Genomic DNA, 19,851 nt, shown 5'->3' with positions numbered 1-19,851 from the left:
AAGTTCGGCGGCGAGCGGCTTTGCGCGAACGCGATTCCCCAAAACACTGGACGCAGAGCGGCTCATTTGCGTTGTTATGAAATGCAAATAGAGAGGTGTGGTTTTCGTAAAATGGGGAAATTGGACTGACAGACAGTCGTGCAGCTAAGGGTTAAACCCTCTGGCCCAATCCTTTGGCTGTTTTAATTTCCTCTAATGATCGCTGGAACACAGTAAACTGCAGTGCAAATCTCCTTCAAGAGACGCGTTCGATCCTGTTGGTTTATTTAACGTTAGTGTTGTGAGTGCAGCAGAGACATAACACATGAGAATGAAATAAAGGAATACAAACCCTTCACTAGCTTGAACGTTTCAGCACATAACACGCATACACCTGTGTTTGTGTGTGTTACGGACATGAAAACGCAGTCATTAGAAGCGGACACACTGTATAATGTTTGAAACATTGACGTGGCTGTAGGCGGCGCGAGCGCTCACAGCTGTCAACATCACCTGACGCCATGACGTCACACGCAGCACCCAAAATGGCGGAACAACAACACAGCGGAGGTGAGCGAGTTTGCCGTCACATACCCGAGAATCAGGTCTTTAGCCGTTATTACACGCCAAAGTCAGCGGCACCACGAGCGAACCCGTTAAACACGAAAACTGAGAATGAGCTCGTTTCAGTTTTCTCAGTGTCTCCTTCAAACAGCAGCTGATAGTTCTGTTGGGTGAACCTGGTCACATATCACCCCCAAATCATGTTCTTATCAAATATTTTGTAAGGCTAATGTTCTATGTTAATAACTGTTTTTCCCTCTGCTGTGTTGATTTGCTTCAGATGTGTTCTAGCATCACCTGCTTTACCGGTTTATTTGAGGTTTGGTTCTGGGATCTGACCTGCTGTTCATGTGTTCTCCCTGCAGCGGAGTCTTCAGCACAGGACGATGAAGATGAGGCTTACGAGATGCTGGATCTGACCACATACGCTCGGACTCATCAGTGGTGGAGCACAGTGTTTGGGAACAACTCCGGCCCCATCGCAGAGAAATATTCTGTGGCCACTCAGATAGTGATGGGGGGGATGACGGGCTGGTACACTTACTGTTATTCTGCATGATTGGTTCTTCAATCTCTTGTTTCGGTTGTCAATTGAATGACGTCACTGAATCTATGAACTGACTTTAACCTAAAAATGGACTGTTTACAATTTTTCTCTGTGAAGCTGATTCAACATGATCTGTGTAGTATAAAGCACTACAGAAGTAAAGCTGACTGGGTTTGATCCGCAGGTGTGCCGGATATCTGTTCCAGCGGGTGGGCAAGATCGCAGCTACGGCCGTCGGAGGAGGATTCCTGCTGTTACAGGCGAGAACCAACAACCGTGCACAACAGTAATCCGCTCGCCGGTTATGACGTGACCGTGGCACAATGTGACTCGAGAGGTTTTTTGTCTTGCAGATAGCCAACCACAGCGGCTACGTCCAAGTCGACTGGAAGAAAGTGGAGAAGGATGTGAACAAAGCAAAGAGACGTCTGAAGAAAAAAGCCAATAAAGCAGCACCTGAGATCAACACGTTTATTGAGGAGGTGAAGTCACTTTGAAATAGTTTGAACGAATGCCGTGTGCAAATGCTACCTTTACACGTCTACAGAATTAAATCCGAGACTTTATAATGGTCTTCTTTTGCTTCAGCAGCTCCTTTGCCATACTGTAGTTATAGACACCCCTTCCATGTTCTCTGAAGCTGTTTTCTGCATGTAGCAGTGCCCTCTTTTGGTTATGAATAGTTAGACCTCACAAACCTCCATGTTTTTCAGGCCACTGAATTTGTGAAGAAAAACATCGTCGTTTCGAGCGGATTTGTCGGTGGCTTCCTGCTCGGCCTCGCCTCCTGAGTCGAAGCGGGTTTCCCGTGATGCCGTGAAGAGCGTCTTCCCATCGTGCACCTCGTGATAGACTGCCGCTGAACCCGCCGGGCCACGACTCGATTAACCGCTCGGGACTCGGTGGCTTCTTCACTCACTTAGTAGTTGTGAGTTTGATGATCTGGGGTGAAACTGAGCTTATTCTTTACAGAACTGTGCACTTTACACCGAGAGTCCGTCTAAAACACTGGGATGCTTCTGTTTATGCTTTTCATCGGTCAAAACTCAAACAGCTGCAGAATGGATGGATAATTATTATTCTCTGCTAATGCTCGTAGTTTGTTCTTGGTGAAGTGACTGTTGTATTATCGTGGCCTTAATTCAGACGTGTTTGGTAAAACTGTGAGATTTCATGTGTTGTTTCAGCATTACTGTCGGCCAGCAGATGTATTTGTTTGTTCGCTCGCTGTTTCTTTATGGGGAACGTTTACATTGTAAATAAAAATGACTCCTGATTTGACGTCCTGGTTTTTTGTTGTTTAAGGTTAGAAGTATTATATGGTGACATTTGGAAAGGAATGAAAGGAAAGGGTGTGGCCAAGTATAGTGACCCATACTCAGAATTTGTGCTCTGCATTTAACCATCCAAGTGCACACACCATTAGGCCACGACTGCCGCCCCCAACTTATATATATGGTTGATATATTGCTTACATATTTTTTCTATTATTTATTACCGCAATGGATGTATATTATAATGTAGTTCCAGAATTTCGCAAGAAGTGTAACTGGGGTCAGAGGCTTAACTCCTGACACATGTGCTCATCAATTTAGCACACTTTACAATTAATAAGATTAACTTTTTTTCCACTTTCGGTCTTCCTTATTAATTTGACTTTTCTCAGTTTGATGTCTTTCATCTCTCCTTTCCATTGTCTTTATTATCATTCCTGAAATAATGTTTTGATGCTATCTTCTTGGTTTCCATGCAATCATTTACAACACAAACCTTTTAAGAATACCGAAACGTCGTCATGTGTTGTTGCTTTAATACAAATAAGTTTATAAGTACTTCTACCCCTGGTTTCACAGACAAGGTTTAAGCCTAGTCTCAGACTAAAATGTAAGTCTGAGCCATTTCAGCTGAAAGAATCTTCAAACGTATCAGCGCCTTTGTTTTGTCTCAAGATGCACAGCAGTAATGTTTTTTTCTAACGTGCATTTATAAAAATGACTAACTTGTCCTAATTGAACTATAGTCTAAGGCCTGTCTGTGAAACCAGGCCTTAATGTATATATTCTTTAATGTACTGTGGTTTATGAAATAAGTGTATGTGTCAGCAGAATATAGCAGATTTGACCTGTAGCTGCCAGCATGTGGCTCCAGATTTGGACCTCGGCCTCCAGGACTGCCGCTGAACATGCACCGTCCTCCCTCAATAGACAACACTTCCTCCTGCGTATGACAGTTTCTTGACAACGACACACGAATGCTTTCCGAAACCGTCAGCCTCTCCGCTCCTCTGCCGATCTCCACACCATCTGTTAAGACCATCACAACAGCGGAGGACACTTCACTAATCCACAACCACAAACAAAGGCATACAACAACTGTGATAATTCATATATTGAACTGGTTAATCTTCTACTTTATCTTGTGAACTAAGATTAGTTTATACTTTAAACATGCCATTGTGCACTGCAAATATTGTTGGCTTTTATGACCACTTGCTTGTGATGTTCCTTGTTTATAAGTGGCTTTGGATAAAAGCATCTTCATCATTAAATGTAAGTGTAAATGCACATTTGAACAACTCATATGCGGTGTGTTTGAATGATTCTTGTCTGGTTTGTGTGTGAATGACTGTGTTGAGAGCCTCAGGCTGATAAACTGGATGTCAGTGATGAGTTCATTAGCGGATAGTTTACATTTCACAACATTTTTATGTTTCCGCTTTACGAATTCAAAAAAATGAATGTTCTCCTTGTTCTCTGTCACACACAAGCCTAAGAATGACCCATTCTGATTTCACTAACCAGGAATGAAGCTCCGCTCTTTTAATAACTAGAAAACAAATTCTGTTGTTCTAAATGTTGTCATTTTATTTATTATCATTACACCATATTGTCGTAATATGTCAAGAATGGTTAAAGAGCGAAGACTGGGACAAGTTGTTGCAAGATCTAAATGAGTTTAGGGAGACATCAAAAAAAAAAAAAGGCCTGCGGGAAAATGCTGAAATGGATTTTGAGCAGAAACACAATGTAAAGTTCATTAAACATTAAAACAAAGGTGGCTACATGACCAAAGATCATCTGCAGAATAAGTATTATTACTGTTATAGGAAATAATTATTAGAACCCATGATACTTTTATAGCACGCTAGTCAATAGTTACTCAAATTCATGTAGAATACAATGGCACATAAAACAAACTGTGGTACATGTCCAAAAACATTTAATGACTTTTAACCATGGTAATTTTGGTAGGTGATGTGTGCTGTTTCTAGGAAAATGTCTTTACCTGAGTCGTTCATCAGCTGCAGGTGTTGATCTTAATAAAGATCTTAATCATCACGAGCAAGACACATTTCAGGCTAGTTTTCAGTGGTTTATAGGTAGAAATTCTACTCTATGCTTCAGTTTTTGTACTCTGTGTTTATTTCGCGTTATTTTACAGCTCCGAATGACTCCAGGTGTGCATGAACTGTGTCCAAATGAATGACCCCCCTAATTAATGCTTTATCCCCCCTGAAGGACATAAACACAAGATGTAGGGGGGGGGGTCTTCCTTTTAAATAGTGGTAAATAGTTCGCACTGATCTGTATCTTAAATACTACTCATAGTAAAAATAGTAAATTAATATAAATATAAAATTAACCTGTGACCACCCCTATAATGGTTCATACCAATCGCCCCAGCAGCCTAAGCGGGAAAATTCAGTCTGAATATAGGAATTCCTACCGATAGACACGGTGAGTGTTCAAGACACCTTTTCTTGTAATACGAATTTATATACTATATTATATACTTTTCAAACATTGCCTAAAAGTAAAGTAAAATTAGACCACCCATCACTCATTTTTTGTATTTGTAATAGACTTCGATGCTCGGAAGTTAAACAGTGAAAGAGTAAAAGCGATCTTTCATAATCATCAATTTATCAGTCAAATAGGGATGTGAACTTCTTACCCAGCGTTTCCCATACATAGAGTTTACTTGGAAAAAAACAGAAACACAAGGTTACTTGGGCGGCCCCCCCAGATAACGATAAAACGTCACGAGGCAGCTGCCCTCTCTACCTACATTTAATACTAAACAATTTAGTAATGGTTTATTAAACGTGTATTTTTGATTAATAAATGAGATGTAATATAATTAAACACGAATTTGGTTCACTGAAGCGTACATATGTACAAAAACAACTATAAAAAGCTGACCCCCCCGATTGTCAAGGTATAATTCGCACACTGGGTCAGACCCCCGTAATTCGCACCCTGCAAATGATTCGAACAAAAAAGCGAACCGTTTTGCTAACTCCGATTCTCTGAACAAACTCAAACGAGTGAAAGATTCATAAGTCGGACATTAATGTTTACAGAATTAAACGACAACAAAAAGTAGCTGAAATAATTAAGACAATAGTTGTGATTTAAAAAATGAGAACGGCCCAATTTACAACTTTAATCATTTTTTTTTTTTATATAATGACGGCGTCATTCGCGCTCGTGAGTAGAACAGCGCGCGCAAAATCGGCGCGCTTTTCTTGTGGAGGTAAGGTGTTTTTTTCCTTCATATTGTAGAAATCAAATTACATCAATATAAACGTTACCAAATGAACACATAGCTATGTCATAACACTGAGATGATTACCAGTAACTTGAGGCAAAAGAACACCAGATTTATGCTATGCATATTTTGTAATGTTTCGCAGAATTAGCGAACCCCAACAGCTAGCTATAATTAGCTGATATTCGGTGGCGTTAGCCTACTGGTTCAGTTAGTCTTATCTTCCGATATTATTATCATACAGATGGTATTGTCAGACCGTTATGTGAATGATTTGACAGTGTACAATAAATACAGTAGACAAATATATAATACAGTAATCTGAATGTCCCACCCAGTTTACATATAAATGGCACTTTCTCAATAATAACCCCTCTACTTGAAGAGTTACTCCACCCCAAAATGAAAATTGTCAATAATCACTTACCCCCATGTCATTGCAATCCCGTGAAAGCTTTGTTTCGTCTTCAGAACACAACATTATTTTGGATGAAAACCGGTATCTTTTTGACTGTCCCATTGACTGCATAGTAAATAGCACTGTCAATGCCCAGAAAAGTATGAAAGACGTCGTCAAAATAGTCCATCTGTCATCAGTGTTTCAAACATAATTTTACAAAGCTACGAGAATACTTTGTGTGCAAAGAAAAAACATACGACTTTATTTAACAATTCGTCTCCTCCGCGTCACCGTTGCGCCATTTTGGAGAGTATTGTGTGCATGCTGTTCTCTGTCAGCCACAACACACGGATACGTTTTCTATGCTAATTTAAGCTTTAAGTAAAAGGAAAACTGCAAATCTGCATGATGCGGCTGACAGAAAACAGTATTCTCATAGCTTTGTAAAATTATGGTTGAACAACTGATGACAGATGGACTATTTTGATGTCTTTCGTACTTTTCTGGGCCTTGACAGTGCTATTTACTATGCAGTCAATGGGACAGTCAAAAAGATACCGGTTTTACAGGTTTGTTCTATTCGACTGTTAAGTGCCCTGTGAAGTGGACATTACAATATATTCTGCCATGCTTTCAGTTCGAAGCGAACATGTATGTTCCTTTCAAAGGCCGTTGAAGTGTGCGAGACGTGAATTTATTTACAGAGGTATATATGATGTCACATGTCACGCTTCTCTAGTAAGTTTGGTCAGTGTGTTCAGACGCTGCCGGCAATGGCGCAGCGCAAATCCGTGAATGAATGTTCCGAAGTAAAGTAAACTTAAATGGATTTCCAGTGCTCAGGGAAGTATAGAGCAGTTGACACTGTGTAGGGATCATATCAATAAGAACACAGTTCTAATGAGCTGCTGAATCAGATGTGTTAACAGAGACATGACTGGAATTGATAACCGCTGCACTAGACTGATCATGAAAAACCACATGGTTACTAACAGGATATGATGTCACTGACAAAAAAAAAAAAAAAAAAAAAAAAAATCCACCTTTTCTGGTTGTGGCTAGAAGGGATACAGCTCTGACCGGAAACTAACAATGAAATTTAATTTTCTACCTATTAGCTTGTTTTATGAACGTCTAACCCTTAGAATAATGCAAAAATAGTAATAATTGTTGTGCAGTGTGACAAATTGCACTATATTGATGTGCGCATACCCAGTAGCCACAGCCGTGTCCCTTCTAGCCTTAACCCCTTTATCTTCCCTTAAGAGCAGGGGCAGACATTCGTACATTTTATGGATCTGGTTTCCGGTGTCCAGAGTTGGCGAGTTTCACCCTATTATTTTAATTATTGTGTACTGCATGTTAAGCTACGTTCACACCATATCGTAAAATCGACATTCGACTTCTGCTGAATTTTGCGTTTCAATGGCAACACTATCAACGCCAAAGCCCTCATGTGCTCCTGAACTCGTAATTGCAAACTCGTATTTTCTGAGAGTTACGTCTTGGACTGACGCCAGGTTCACTTTGGCGCTACCTCTCAGTCCGAAAACACGGAAAGCTATAAGTAAAACGTCACGTGTTGCGGTAATTAGGGCATGGTGTGAATGCAGAATTTCTCATTTCCCTGTAGCATTTAATGAACCAGAAGTTGCATTAAAGAAAAAGGTGAATATTAAAAATGCCATCAACTTCTGGGTTTGGGTTCTTTGAATTCAGTCAAGAGGTGACTTCTATTGGTCAAATTCACAGGGAAACGTGAACGAACATATACAGCAGAACTCGCGTGGAATGAATGGAAATCAGCAACGTGCCTAGCGTAAAATCCTGATGACCTAAAAATGAATAAACACATTGCTGTAAAAGATGGCAAGTACTTTTAAATATAAGCAACCATGTACAACCATTTACATAAAAGAGCAAAGATCACAAATAGAAGTCCCATTTAATCCTCTTTGTGATATTTAAAATGCAAGACTTACAATTCAGAAGACTAAAACCGACGGTCAGGAAAGAGGCGATTTTCCCCTGTGCTGTTGAAGTGACATTATAACCAGTCTACAAAGCACTGACCATCTTTTTGTCCTGCAGAAGTCAGTCACATAGTTTTGGAACAACATAAAACCAAGCAAATGAAAGTGTTTTTTTTGTTTTTTGGCTTAATTGCCCCATGAGGTATTAACAGGGTTTTAGTATTCAGTCATTGAGGATGCAAAGACACCAGAGCAATTTCTGTATTTGCAATTTCCAACTTTTAATTTGGTAAAATACAATAAACACACATTTCATTTTTCGTGCAGTGCACAGCCTCTAAACTAGTACATAAAGCAAATATTCTAAGTCTAAGGGCTCCGGTGATGTTCTTTCACATGATTTGGTCAATTAAAAGCCTCTCACGTCAAGCTTCAAACACGTCACCCATAACTGCTTCTGTAATTAAGACTGAATCTTCAGCCAAACCTGTCAGAGAACACCACCGCCATAGCCCAATATGCAAATGCAACAATAGAGAATAACCACATGTTTTTGTTACTTAAGATTGCCGTGTGCCAGACATTCACTGGGGGTCCAAATAAAAAAAGAAAATAAATATCGGAACATCAAACAAAAGACAAACAAAAAGAGAACTGGAGAATCTGAACACTTTGCACTGATACACATTTACAAAAATATTTCTGTAACTTTTTCCAAACCTTGGCATGGTTGTTTTATCGTTCAAATTTGGGCTGCCAATTACTCGATCGGTTCGATCGGTCGGATTGAATCGTTTCGTCGGAGAGACCGATTACAGATGTGGATTTCGGCGGAGTCCAAAATGACCTTAAACATTAAAAAGCTCACACTACCCCGAAAAATATAAGTTTCACGCATACGGGTGACATTCAACATTCAAGTGCCAGTGTTTTTGTACTGTCTTTTGGTCAAGTTACTTGAAACTATCACTTTTAGGCTTATAAAAATAAATATTTCTCAAAAATGCTTAATAAATTACACAAACTAGCAGCAAAAGTAGAATCTAGTAATCTGTGCAAATAGCTAAATTCCCCACTGCTAATCCCCCTGGTCCCAAATCAATCCTGGTTAACTATTGGAGAACCCTTCCCCTTTTGTAAACAAGCTGCGTTTTCACAATCTTCACACACAATATTTGGAAGCTTAAAGGACACGCACTCAAGACACTTATTTATATAAAACCCTAGATGTGCAATAAAACAACTTTTGTAAAACTTGATGGGCCTAAGGAACACAGAAGGGCCTAAGTAGCACCACTGCTCTCAAGTTCCCACAATACTGTCAACGCATCAGCTTCAGCTCACCTTTTTCCCAAATTCTTGTCAAAAAGGCACAACACGCTTGAGAGTAAATCTATTGCACTTCAGTTAAACGCGTGCCACCCGCCCTCATCTGGGTGCGCGGTGGTGCACGGGACTTCGAGAGAACCCCGTCTTTGGCCAGGACGCCACGGAAACCTCCTCCGCTACAGACACCGGTCTGGTTTTGCGGCGGTTTCCCGGCGCGTACGCCCAATTCTGACCCCGGGCCTCCCTAAAATCCGGGGGTCACGAGGGAGCCGTGTCTCGAGAGTAAAGCCGAGGATGTCTTTCGGAATTCAACGCAGCTTGAAAAAGAGAAAAACAAAAAACGTGAACAAATATTTATATATGCGTTACTTGTAACAAACGTAAAAGCCTGCTGCAGAAATCGGTTTGAAAATCTCCTTGACCAAAAAACAAGAACACTAGCATGCGGATTTCTTCAGAGACGAGCCGGGCCGCTCTGACGTCGTGGTCCTAGAGAAGCCATTTGAACTCTTCGTTATGGAAGCTGCCACAAGCCCACCATTAAATCGACTTTCAGAATGGTTTTCGAAGGAAGAAAATGGTAAACCCAATTGCTACCTCCAGAACGGTTCAAAGAAAAAAAAAAAAAAAAAAAGAAAAAAAAAAAAAAAAAAAAAAAAGTTTAATTCAACACCACCAAACAGCTAGCATGTGGCACTGAACTAGCTGCCTCAATGGTATGGTTAACGAAGTGGAGCGGCGGGAGGCAGACGCGGTTCATCACAACAACGAAATTTAAGATCATATACTGGAATGGCTTGGTTTCTTTCTCAGAAGTCTCTCTAATAGACACCTCTCCAGGATAGAGTGAGCCAGATCTTTTCCTTCCAACATTCAGTATTTTAACTCCCTTGTGATAGTTTGACCACACAAGAGAACACAAGCCAATAGAGGGGGGTCAGGCCTCTGCGACGCCAGCACCGGTGACCCCGTTAAAAATTTCAGTTCAAAATCAGGTTGTGACAGACCATCCCAGACTTTGCCAAGGTTTGATTACATCCAAGCGTATTTTGTTAGAACCATCCGAACAAATCTTTCGAGGGGGAAGAAAACAAACCCAAAAAAAAAAAAAGAAAAAAAAAAAAAAAAAAAAAAAAAAGGGAAACATTTGCCAGCCAGACATTTAAAAAGGAGAACAGAAAACAAACTAAACACATCGAGTCTAAATTTAAAGGCACAGTACATTAACTAACGAATGATTCTCATTTAGTATAAAGAAATGAGATGTAGTGGAAAACTAGAGTCCAAGAATCTAAAGCAAACTTTTGCCTCCGTTCCCCCTTCAGTACGGTCGAGCACACCGTGAGACTGCTTCCTGCTACAGTCGAACCTCCAGATATCCGGCATCCCCGTGCCCCACGGAGTTCAAGCATCTCCGGATGTGGTCAGAGAATCACAGCTGGTAATGTACTGCAAAGTTCTTCAAAGCTACACAGGGGTATATAGTCTGGCTATGGTACATGTGGTTTCCATTCAGTGAGTTTGGCATGGTGATCCACTGTCATTGGTGGGGAGTGAGGAGGTGAAGGAAGGAGTCTTAGTTTCCCCACCAGTCCACCTGGGAGTAGTTTCCTCCATAGCCGTCACTGCTGTAGAAGTTACCAAAGCCACCTGAGGAGCAGAACCACGAGGTAAGTCACGAGAACTACGCCGTCATGTGCGAGTAAACTGGAAAGTAGAACGATAAAAAAGCCAATCAAGGCCTCTTCCCCCCAATGAGGGCGTTCCAGAGCAAAACAGACCCTTACCACCGCCAAATCCACGGTTTCCACCATGACCGCCGGGGTTACGGCCACCGCGACTTCCGAAGCCTCCGCTGCTGGGGTTGCTACTGGTCTGACGGTAGTCTCTGGCACCAAAACCACCAGAAAACCTGGAAAAACAACAAAACACCAGAAGCGTTATAACAGGGGTCACCATGGGACGAGCACGAGAGAAAAAAAGTCTTCAGGAAAACACGTCACCTCTTGGAGCGCCCGCGGGTGCTACTCTTGTGCTGGTGCTCGTAGGCCAGGCTCTCCAGCCAGGATGGGACTTCCTGTTTGGCCTCAACCAAGATGTCCAGCAGGTCCTTGGTGATGTTGCCATTCTTATCGTTGAAGAATGATGTGGCAAGACCTGCGACAACCAAACAAAAGAATTGGGATGCATTAGAATCAGACACTAAACGGCAGACAAATGTTCCATTATTCACTACAGCAAGGGTCGTCGCAATTACCGAGGTTGCCCACGCGACCGGTACGCCCGATGCGGTGGACGTACTCCTCGATGTCGCTCGGCAGGTCAAAGTTAATGACGTGTTTCACGTTGGAGATGTCCAGACCACGAGCAGCCACCTGCAGAACAAAACAGTTTAAGACTTTCACTGAAACAAAGGTTTAACAAAAAAAAAAAAAAAAAAAAAAAAAGACAGACGACGCACGGCTGTGGCAACCAAGATGGGGCATCTTCCTGAACGGAACTGGTGGAGCGCTTCCTCGCGGTCTCTCTGGGATCGGTCGCCATGGATACTGGTGCAGGCATAGCCTTCGCGGTACAGGAAGTCCTCCAGAGAGTCAGCTCCCTTCTTGGTCTCAACAAACACCAAAGTCAAAGACTCTTTACCTAGCAAACGAGACCAAGACCATCAACAACTGACGTCACGCTCCTGTATCAGTAGAAGCTAATGAATGGCAACAGAAGGAGAACGGGGAGTGACAAGGCATTTGGATCTCATAGAAGTGAACTTGGTTAAATTCAAAAGACTACTGTAGTCGCGGCCATGCTGAACCACCATGTGTCGTCCTGCGGACAGCAGTCTATGGCTTTACAATTCAACATGGCATCGGTTACATGCCACTTCATGCACAGATCCAACCGCAGGAACGAGTCACTGAAAAGGAGCATGACTACTTCCAAAAAAAAAAAAATATTGGGGGAGGGAAAGAAAAAATACAAATTAAAAATATCAAGTCAAAATCCTAACACCATATGAGAACTAGATCTCATTTGACATGGGAGGGGAGGGAAAATAAACAATGTTCAAGCAAAATGAAGATGTGAGATAAGACTTGCATTTGTTCCACTTCCAGTGGATAAACAAATGTCTCTACTCACCAGGTTTTTCTACGCTCTCCCCCGTACTGTCCTGAACCTCATTCGGAATGACTGAATAGAATCAAACCTTATGATGAGCTTCAACAAATATCAGTTTCAGTCTTGATATGCTTTACATGGGTTCAGATGAAGCTTGCTTTCAGGTGGTGGAGCATGCATGCAAAAAATTCACAATTTCCTGCCTCTATAGCTAGCTCTCTGAATCTCAATGTCCTATTTCTGGTGTTTAAAGAACTGTTTTCAAATGAGATTCAACTCTCCCCATTGTACTCAGCCCCTAAAGACCTCAAAGAGCAACTTCATTGTAAAGGTGTTTAGTCCGCTCACAAAACAAGCCAAATTATTTAATCTCCTCAAACATGACACATTCTGCATGAAGAGCCATCACGGTCATACTGAAACTGACCACAACGACAAAAACAAAAGGCTGAGCGTTCGGAGCATTTACAGATGCACGTACCTGTGGCGTTGAGCAAGTCGAGCAGGAAGGACCTCTTGTCATTGTCTTCAACCCACACCACCTTCTGGGTGATGTTCTCAGAAGTGGAACCAACCCTGCCCACGGCCAAGAAGATGTAGTCCTCCAGAAAGTCACGAGCCAAGATCTAAGAAACATTAAAATACCAAAACTCTTCAGACAAGTCTAATAAACAGGGCAAGCCGGATCAGTCCTGAGGCTGTAATATTACAAGGTGTCCATAAATGAAAATGTGATGTTTATCTGCTTACCCTCAGGGCATCCAAGATGTATGTTTTTTTGGTTTTTCAGTAGAATACAAACAAATGTTTTTTTTCTAAACCGTTGCAGTCTGTTAGTCATAATGGCAGTGAATGGACACCAAACCTTTGAATGTATTTAATAAAAAAAAAAAAAAAAAAAAAAAGCACAGACAAATCCAAATTAAACCCTGTGGCTCATGACGATACACTGATGTCCTAAGACACAAAACAATCATTTTTTGCGAGAAACTGAAGAGTGTTTATATAATTTTTTACCTTTGATACGTAAGGGATAATGTACAGGCAGCCGGTAGTTATCACAGAAATAAGCCCCGACAGTGTGATCAGGACGCGAAGCGGAGGGTCTTGTATCACACTGAAGGGGCTTATTTCTGCGATAACTACCGGCTGCCTGTACATTATCCCGCTTATTACACGGCTACTTGCCACATAAGGAAAGAAAAACTGGACATGAATATGAATTTGAAACCTTTTATTGGCATATTTGTTTTAAATTAACATTTTTATCCTTCCGCGAAACGATATAGTACCACGTGACTAACATTCAAACTATATACGTTAGTAAGACAATTTAAATAGATTAATGTCGAAATTTTCCATTGTTAATTGTGGTTGTCCAGTGTTTGTCACAAGATGGCGCCAAACGGTAATCTTTGTTGGCACGGAGGGATTTTAAACATACAAGTAGTACCGGCTATGCGTTATTACTTTGGAGCGGTGATTATTTGAAAAGAACGAACCTGCAAATGTCTCAACTGACCAATCAGAATCAAGCATTCCAAAGAGCCGTGTAATAAACACCAATAACCAAGTGTCCTGAGCACGAGCTCAGCATCCGGCGCTTTACACTTGTACGCATTCTGGCGTAGTATACGCAAACGCCAGTCAACAGTCCCAGATGAGTTCACGCAAGCAAACGTAATCTTTTAGCTTTAAATTGGTTTGAAAAATCAGGATAAGCACAAGTGATTACCATTTTGAATAGCCGCTATACCCACAATCTCTGTGCACTGTGTAAACAATGAGTGTAGTATACACACCACAGATCGCTTCTCAGAGCGCGTATACTACGCCAGAGCGCATACACAGTTAACGCGCCGGATGCTGAGCTTGTTGTATATATGTATATGTATATGTATATGTATATATATTAGTTCAGTTTCTCGCAAAAAAAAAAAAATAATAAAAAAGTTTGTTTCGTGTCTTAGGAAATTAATGTATCGTCACGAGCCGCAGGGTTTAATTTGGATTTGTATGTGCATGTTTTTTTTTATTACTTTCAAGGGTTTGGTGCCCATTCACTGCCATTATATGACTGACAGACTGCAACAGTTTGACTTAAAAAAAAATCTGTTTGTGTTCTGCTGAAGAAACAAAGTCACCTACATCTTGGATACCCTGGGAGTAAGCAGATAAACATCACATTTCCATTTTTGGTTGAACTATCCCTTTAAAGACATCAGCCTGAAACGCTCACCTGGATCTCCTTGGGGAAGGTGGCACTGAACATCATCGTCTGACGAAGCCCTTTAGGCGGCATGGTGTCCTGCTCGACAATACGGCGGATCTGTGGTTCAAAGCCCATGTCCAACATCCTGTCTGCTTCATCCAGCACCAAGTAACTAATGATAAACGCAGCTCATGGTCAAGACACAGAACAGTGGAAATATGAAGAGCTAATGCATTCTCGCACCTAAAACGGGCTCATTTAAACAAATGCATACGTTTGGATTACAACAGAATGGGAATGCAAATTGCACGTCATCACGACAGCAAACATCACGTTCCACAGAGGAAAGGTGCAGCAGATCATTGACATACTTGCAGTAGTCCATGCCAATCTTGCCCCTCTCCATCATGTCCACCAGACGACCAGGTGTGGCCACCAGCAGATGGCAGCCTCTCTCCAGATCACGAATCTGCTGACCAATATCAGCACCTCCGTACACCACACAGGGCCGCACATGAGAGCGGTAAGCAAACTAGATAAAAGGTTGGGAAAAAAAAAAATGGTTTAAATGCACTTCAATTGACAGTAACCCGGAAGTTCCTGGTTAGATTGTTTATTACCTTTCTGGCCTCATCGTAGATCTGGAGAGCCAGTTCCCTTGTTGGGGCTAAAACCAACGAAATGGGATACTGCTTACGACGGCCATATTTCCCGTTTTCCTAAGAGCAAGGATGCACACATTTAACACCATGCAACAAAAGCAGAGAGCCAGTTCTTCAATTGCCAAACAAACAAAGACGCAGTGCTACCTGTGCACTGTTCTTCACAGCCTGCAGCGCCTCTCCTGGTCCTTCAGTGTATATCTGGCTCAGGACTGGCAACAAGAAGGCCGCAGTCTTGCCAGAACCTAGTTAAATAACAACAACGGTATTAAAGCGTCATCCATACATGCACAAAAAAATAAATAAAACCGCATCTCACACACACACACACACACACAATAACTGAGCTGAGATCTCACCCGTCTGTGCACACGCCATCAGGTCTCTCTTAGACTTGATGATGGGAATAGCGTACTTCTGCACGGGAGTGGGCCGTGTGTAGCGGCTCAGGTTTATGTTACCCATAATGATCTCTCCCATATCTAAATCATGGAACTGTATTACAAAAAACAAAGATTGTGAATTAAACAAACAAACAAAAAAATCATTTAAAAGTTAACAGCTTGATCAGGGGACTCACAATCTCAATATGTTGTGGACAGTCGTGGCCTGTGGCTTCAACAGGAATGTCGTCATATTTTTCAAAGTTAATCCCTGTGTTGCTTCCAGAGAACAGCTCACTATAAACAGGAAAAACGAGTGTCAGACATTTAAAACAAAGCATTTAACAAGCATTAATGTGCATTAATCAAAAAAGCATTAACAAGATTAACATATATGACACCATGTTGCTCTTCACTGCTGAATAAAGAAAACTGAATAAAACATGAAACCGCTCACTGCTAAAACCACATCACACTACACTCACTGTTCCATCCGCTCATTGGGAGGCAATGGTTTGGACCAATCTTCATCATCTCTGGAGTCCTCCACCCATCGGCTGTTTCCACCGCCACCAAAACCGCCACGCTCGTACCTGCCAAACACAACACTGCTTCAGCCCAATCCATCACTTGGAGACTTCCATCTCAAGTTACATTTAATTTTATAAAGAGACAAAGCAAAAAAGAAAAAGAAAGCAAGGCTCACCGTCCCCTGGACGAAGACCCACGGTCATTGAAGAAAGAGGATTTGCCTCTGTCGGTGCGGCCGCCGAAGCTGTTGTAGGCGTTGTCTTTTGGGGCGTTCCATCCACTGGCATCTTTGTTTTCATAACCAAACCCTAATAAAGAGAGAACGATTCACATTTAAAAGGCAGCACTGCAAATCCAGTAGTGAAACAGCAAAGCAAGCTTCCTCAGACATTTGGTGAAGACACCTGCCTGCGCTCTGCATTGGCTGGATGGGGTTGTAGGAGCCGCTGGGTTTACCTCTGAAGCTACCTCTTCCGCCGCGGTCGTTGCGCACGGGGCCACGGCCAGCGAATCCATTGCCTCCGTTCATGCGGCTGTCACGGCCTTCGTGGAAGCCGTTCACGAATCCGTTGCTGCGTCCGTTATCCCATCCTCCAGGAGAATCTTTGCGAGAGAGAAGACGGGGATATTTAACACTCGTGCTAGAAACGTTCAAGCGGTCCTTACATGAAGCTGAGCTTTCTGGGGGTGGACCGTCACAACCAAAACAGTCAAGTAGGGCATGGACTCACTTCTTGGCCCTAGTCTGCAACCAATCCTCGATTTGACTGGCTACGTTGTAATTGCAGAAAATTAAAGTAAATGCAAACAAGAGAGCATCCACTCTGAATATTCCCTCCCTCATCTGAGTGGGGTCTTTAACCAAAAGGGATCTTTAAAACCTGTGGACGACATTTGGGAATTTTGCCAAAATAACCTGTTACGATTCCAGGTGTGTGCTGAGAATTAATCGTGGATCCATGCATATTTGGGGACTTTCCCCTCAAAGTTTCTCTCTAGCCAAAGGCTGTCATAATAGAAACTTACAGCTCCTTCCCGGTGCCACCGAGTAACAGCTCTGTCTACCAGAGGAATAAGCTCCTGCTAAAAGAAAAAACGTATAGTCAGGAGGGTGCTGGTCCGAACAGCCTCGCCACAAGGAGAAGACTAATGATCACGGAGCATCTCGACGGGAAACCTAAACTGTCCGGAGTCACAGCTGAGACCCTGGTTAAATTTTAGACTGACTTTTTATTTTTTGGCATGCCAGCATATCGATCACTTGTGTCGCTGGACGAAAGATGGAGGGGGACAAGATGATCCAAAAATGCCAGTGGAAAACCACTCTATTTTGGGTCAGGATGTGTACAAAACAGTACAACAACTGCAGTAACACACTGGCACCTAGACAGAAATGAGCGATAGACTTCACACTGATGGACGTCCTACAGACATGCTGAGCCACAAACACAAACAGCACTGTGGCTTTAAGTCAGACAATTACAGTCTTCCACGGCACTGGAGTTCCAGGGCTAACCAGACGAGTCAAGAGAAGTGTACGTACCATTTTTGGAAGCTTCTTTGTTCCTTAAATGAGGTGGAATGTAACGCCCTGGAGAAGGACAGACTTTGTTAGCATGCCAAACTACAACAGACTGACGATTAAACAAAATGTCAGAAAGAGATCAGGGGTGCGTTTCCCAAAAGCAACTACGCTACCAATGGAGTTCAATGGAACTTGCAAACACAGTTAGCGAACGACTCTTTTGGGAAACGCAGCCCTGAACTGGTCTAAGAAACAGATACTCACTTCCAGGGACTCCTTGAACGTCAGCGGAGTTCAAGTCTAGGGCAGCGAGCTGAAAGAGAAGAGAGACGTGGTTGGACAGAGTTGATGTGACGGAGGGCAAAAAAAACCTTTAAAAAAGAAGAGCTGAAGGGGTTAGTGTGAGGAGGAAATAATGGCTTCCACCGGAGGGCGAGCGTGAGCACTTTAGGCAGCTGCTGTAGTTTGTACAAAAGGACACCGAGATCAGAACAAACTTTATTCAACTGTACAACATCGACCTTAAAACCTGTTAAAATCACACGCACTTACTGCAAATAAACTGCAACCTGGTTCAGACAACATCTTAAAGCTACACTGATAAATACTACAACATACTAATAAAACCAAAATCCGAGCAAAGGGACTAGAAAAGCCATGTATCATTAAATGAGCTCACACAACAACATTTATAAAACACAACTTAAAAACGAGCGTCAAAACGAAAACATCACATTCACCAATAACCTACTTATTTTGACTTGTTGTTAAATGATACTATATTCGTGTCCGTTTGAGTTCATATAACGTACAAAAACAAAACCAGATTAATTAAAAGAACGTAATGACAGTAAACGGAGCTTATAAAATAAAGAGCTGGTGAGAGACAAAAGGCCAGAAGAGCCTCGATAACAGGCCATAAATCCACCAGCTGAAAGTTTTCCTGCTCGATCGCGAAGCATTTATTAGTGTTGTGTGTCTGGACGAGGTTAGGCCAGCCCCTAAAAACTAGACTTAAATCTGTAGACGAAAATCTCTCAACGCAGGCTTATAAAAGCGTCCCGTGAAATCTGCGCTAAACGCAGCCGCGTGTGACAAACCAACGCGCCGCAGCTCCGCCATCATCCCCATCATCCGCTCCATCTACAGCAGCACCTCCATCTTAAACACGCACCGCCGCTTCACAACTTCATCCACCCGCCGGCCGAAGCCGAAACAGCCCCCAAACCCCGCTGTCGACCCCGGCTTACCTGCTGGTCTAGACCGTGGACATTTTCGACGGCCACATGACTCATAACTAACGGGTGATGAGGGTTGATGTCGCGTACAAACGGGTTTCTTTGTTTGCCGGTATGTCTCTCGTGCTCGCGCCGCTGTCCTGTGATTCCCGTCGACGCCGGTCGGTCAAACGTGTAACTTTGAACAAAGGAAAGAAAAACGGCTCCCTCCGAAACACAAACGTTGCTTAAAATTGAAAGGTTTCGCTTTTAATATTCTTCTGTGTATCTGAAGATTTCACGTCGACGATAGTCGGAACTCGAGCTGCGCGTCTTTCTCAATCTGAGGGTGAAATAAGAGCGCAGCGGAAACCGCGTCATTTTATTGGACGACACAAGCGACCTCGTGACGCTTTCACGCGAGACTTTAGGAGCGACGCCACACGGAGCTGTTTACAGCAGTGAATGTGGCCTAGTTGGGAAGAATTGTGATTTACGGTTTATTTCCAGTATCGTGTCATCTGTCGGTCATTTAATGCCGATGCATTTGCTCTCCTAAACGTTCTCACAGATCACCCGGAAATCTAGACCATTTGTTCTACGAGCGCAAAAACACATTTTCTGTACCAGCAACACATATAAATGCACATTTCTCTGTCCGGAACAGATCTGAATGTCTGCCGGCTTATTTCATGTGTTTGGACTGAGTGTGAGGATCAAACCTGAGCACAAACACACACCAGAGGAAACGTTTCAAAGAAAAAACACCATCCTGTCCAGTCGTTTAATGAAGAAGTCTTTTTACCAAACACACCTGACATTTTGTTCAGAATTATGGAGGTGCTGCTCTATCATTGTAATGTC

General features: G+C 42.4%; 2 protein-coding genes across 5 annotated transcripts; one reads left to right on the top strand and one right to left on the bottom strand.

Moving 5' to 3' along the window:
* The first annotated feature begins 376 nt into the window (after positions 1–376).
* Positions 377–2,371, top strand: LOC141347111 (FUN14 domain-containing protein 1-like). The gene is made up of 5 exons (XM_073852098.1): positions 377–549; positions 909–1,077; positions 1,275–1,350; positions 1,444–1,572; positions 1,804–2,371. The coding sequence occupies exons 1-5, from the start codon at positions 501–503 to the stop codon at positions 1,879–1,881; spliced, it is 501 nt and encodes a 166-aa protein (XP_073708199.1). The 5' UTR covers positions 377–500; the 3' UTR covers positions 1,882–2,371.
* A 5,899-nt stretch (positions 2,372–8,270) lies between these two features.
* ddx3xb (DEAD-box helicase 3 X-linked b) lies at positions 8,271–19,324 on the bottom strand. 4 transcript variants are annotated; one of them, XM_073852076.1, is made up of 19 exons: positions 19,021–19,324; positions 18,035–18,083; positions 17,789–17,836; positions 16,654–16,848; positions 16,421–16,553; positions 16,200–16,307; positions 15,912–16,011; positions 15,691–15,826; positions 15,479–15,576; positions 15,290–15,388; positions 15,041–15,201; positions 14,697–14,841; positions 12,939–13,083; positions 12,479–12,529; positions 11,805–11,986; positions 11,601–11,718; positions 11,347–11,500; positions 11,131–11,255; positions 8,271–10,993 (listed from the first exon to the last, which is right to left on the bottom strand). In XM_073852076.1, exons 1-19 carry the CDS (start codon positions 19,063–19,065, stop codon positions 10,920–10,922), a joined length of 2,166 nt encoding a protein of 721 aa, XP_073708177.1. In that variant the 5' UTR covers positions 19,066–19,324; the 3' UTR covers positions 8,271–10,919. The 4 variants fall into 4 exon arrangements, with proteins under 4 accessions (XP_073708177.1, XP_073708178.1, XP_073708179.1 ...); XM_073852077.1 differs by having other exon boundaries at positions 16,702–16,848; XM_073852078.1 differs by lacking the exon at positions 12,479–12,529.
* Between the last annotated feature and the right edge of the window lie 527 nt (positions 19,325–19,851).

Source organism: Garra rufa, chromosome 12, assembly GCF_049309525.1.
Source record: "Garra rufa chromosome 12, GarRuf1.0, whole genome shotgun sequence".
In the NCBI taxonomy this organism is placed as follows: Eukaryota; Metazoa; Chordata; class Actinopteri; order Cypriniformes; family Cyprinidae; genus Garra; species Garra rufa.
Note: the sequence above shows the minus strand (reverse complement) of the source record. Positions and strands in the feature narration are given on the sequence as shown.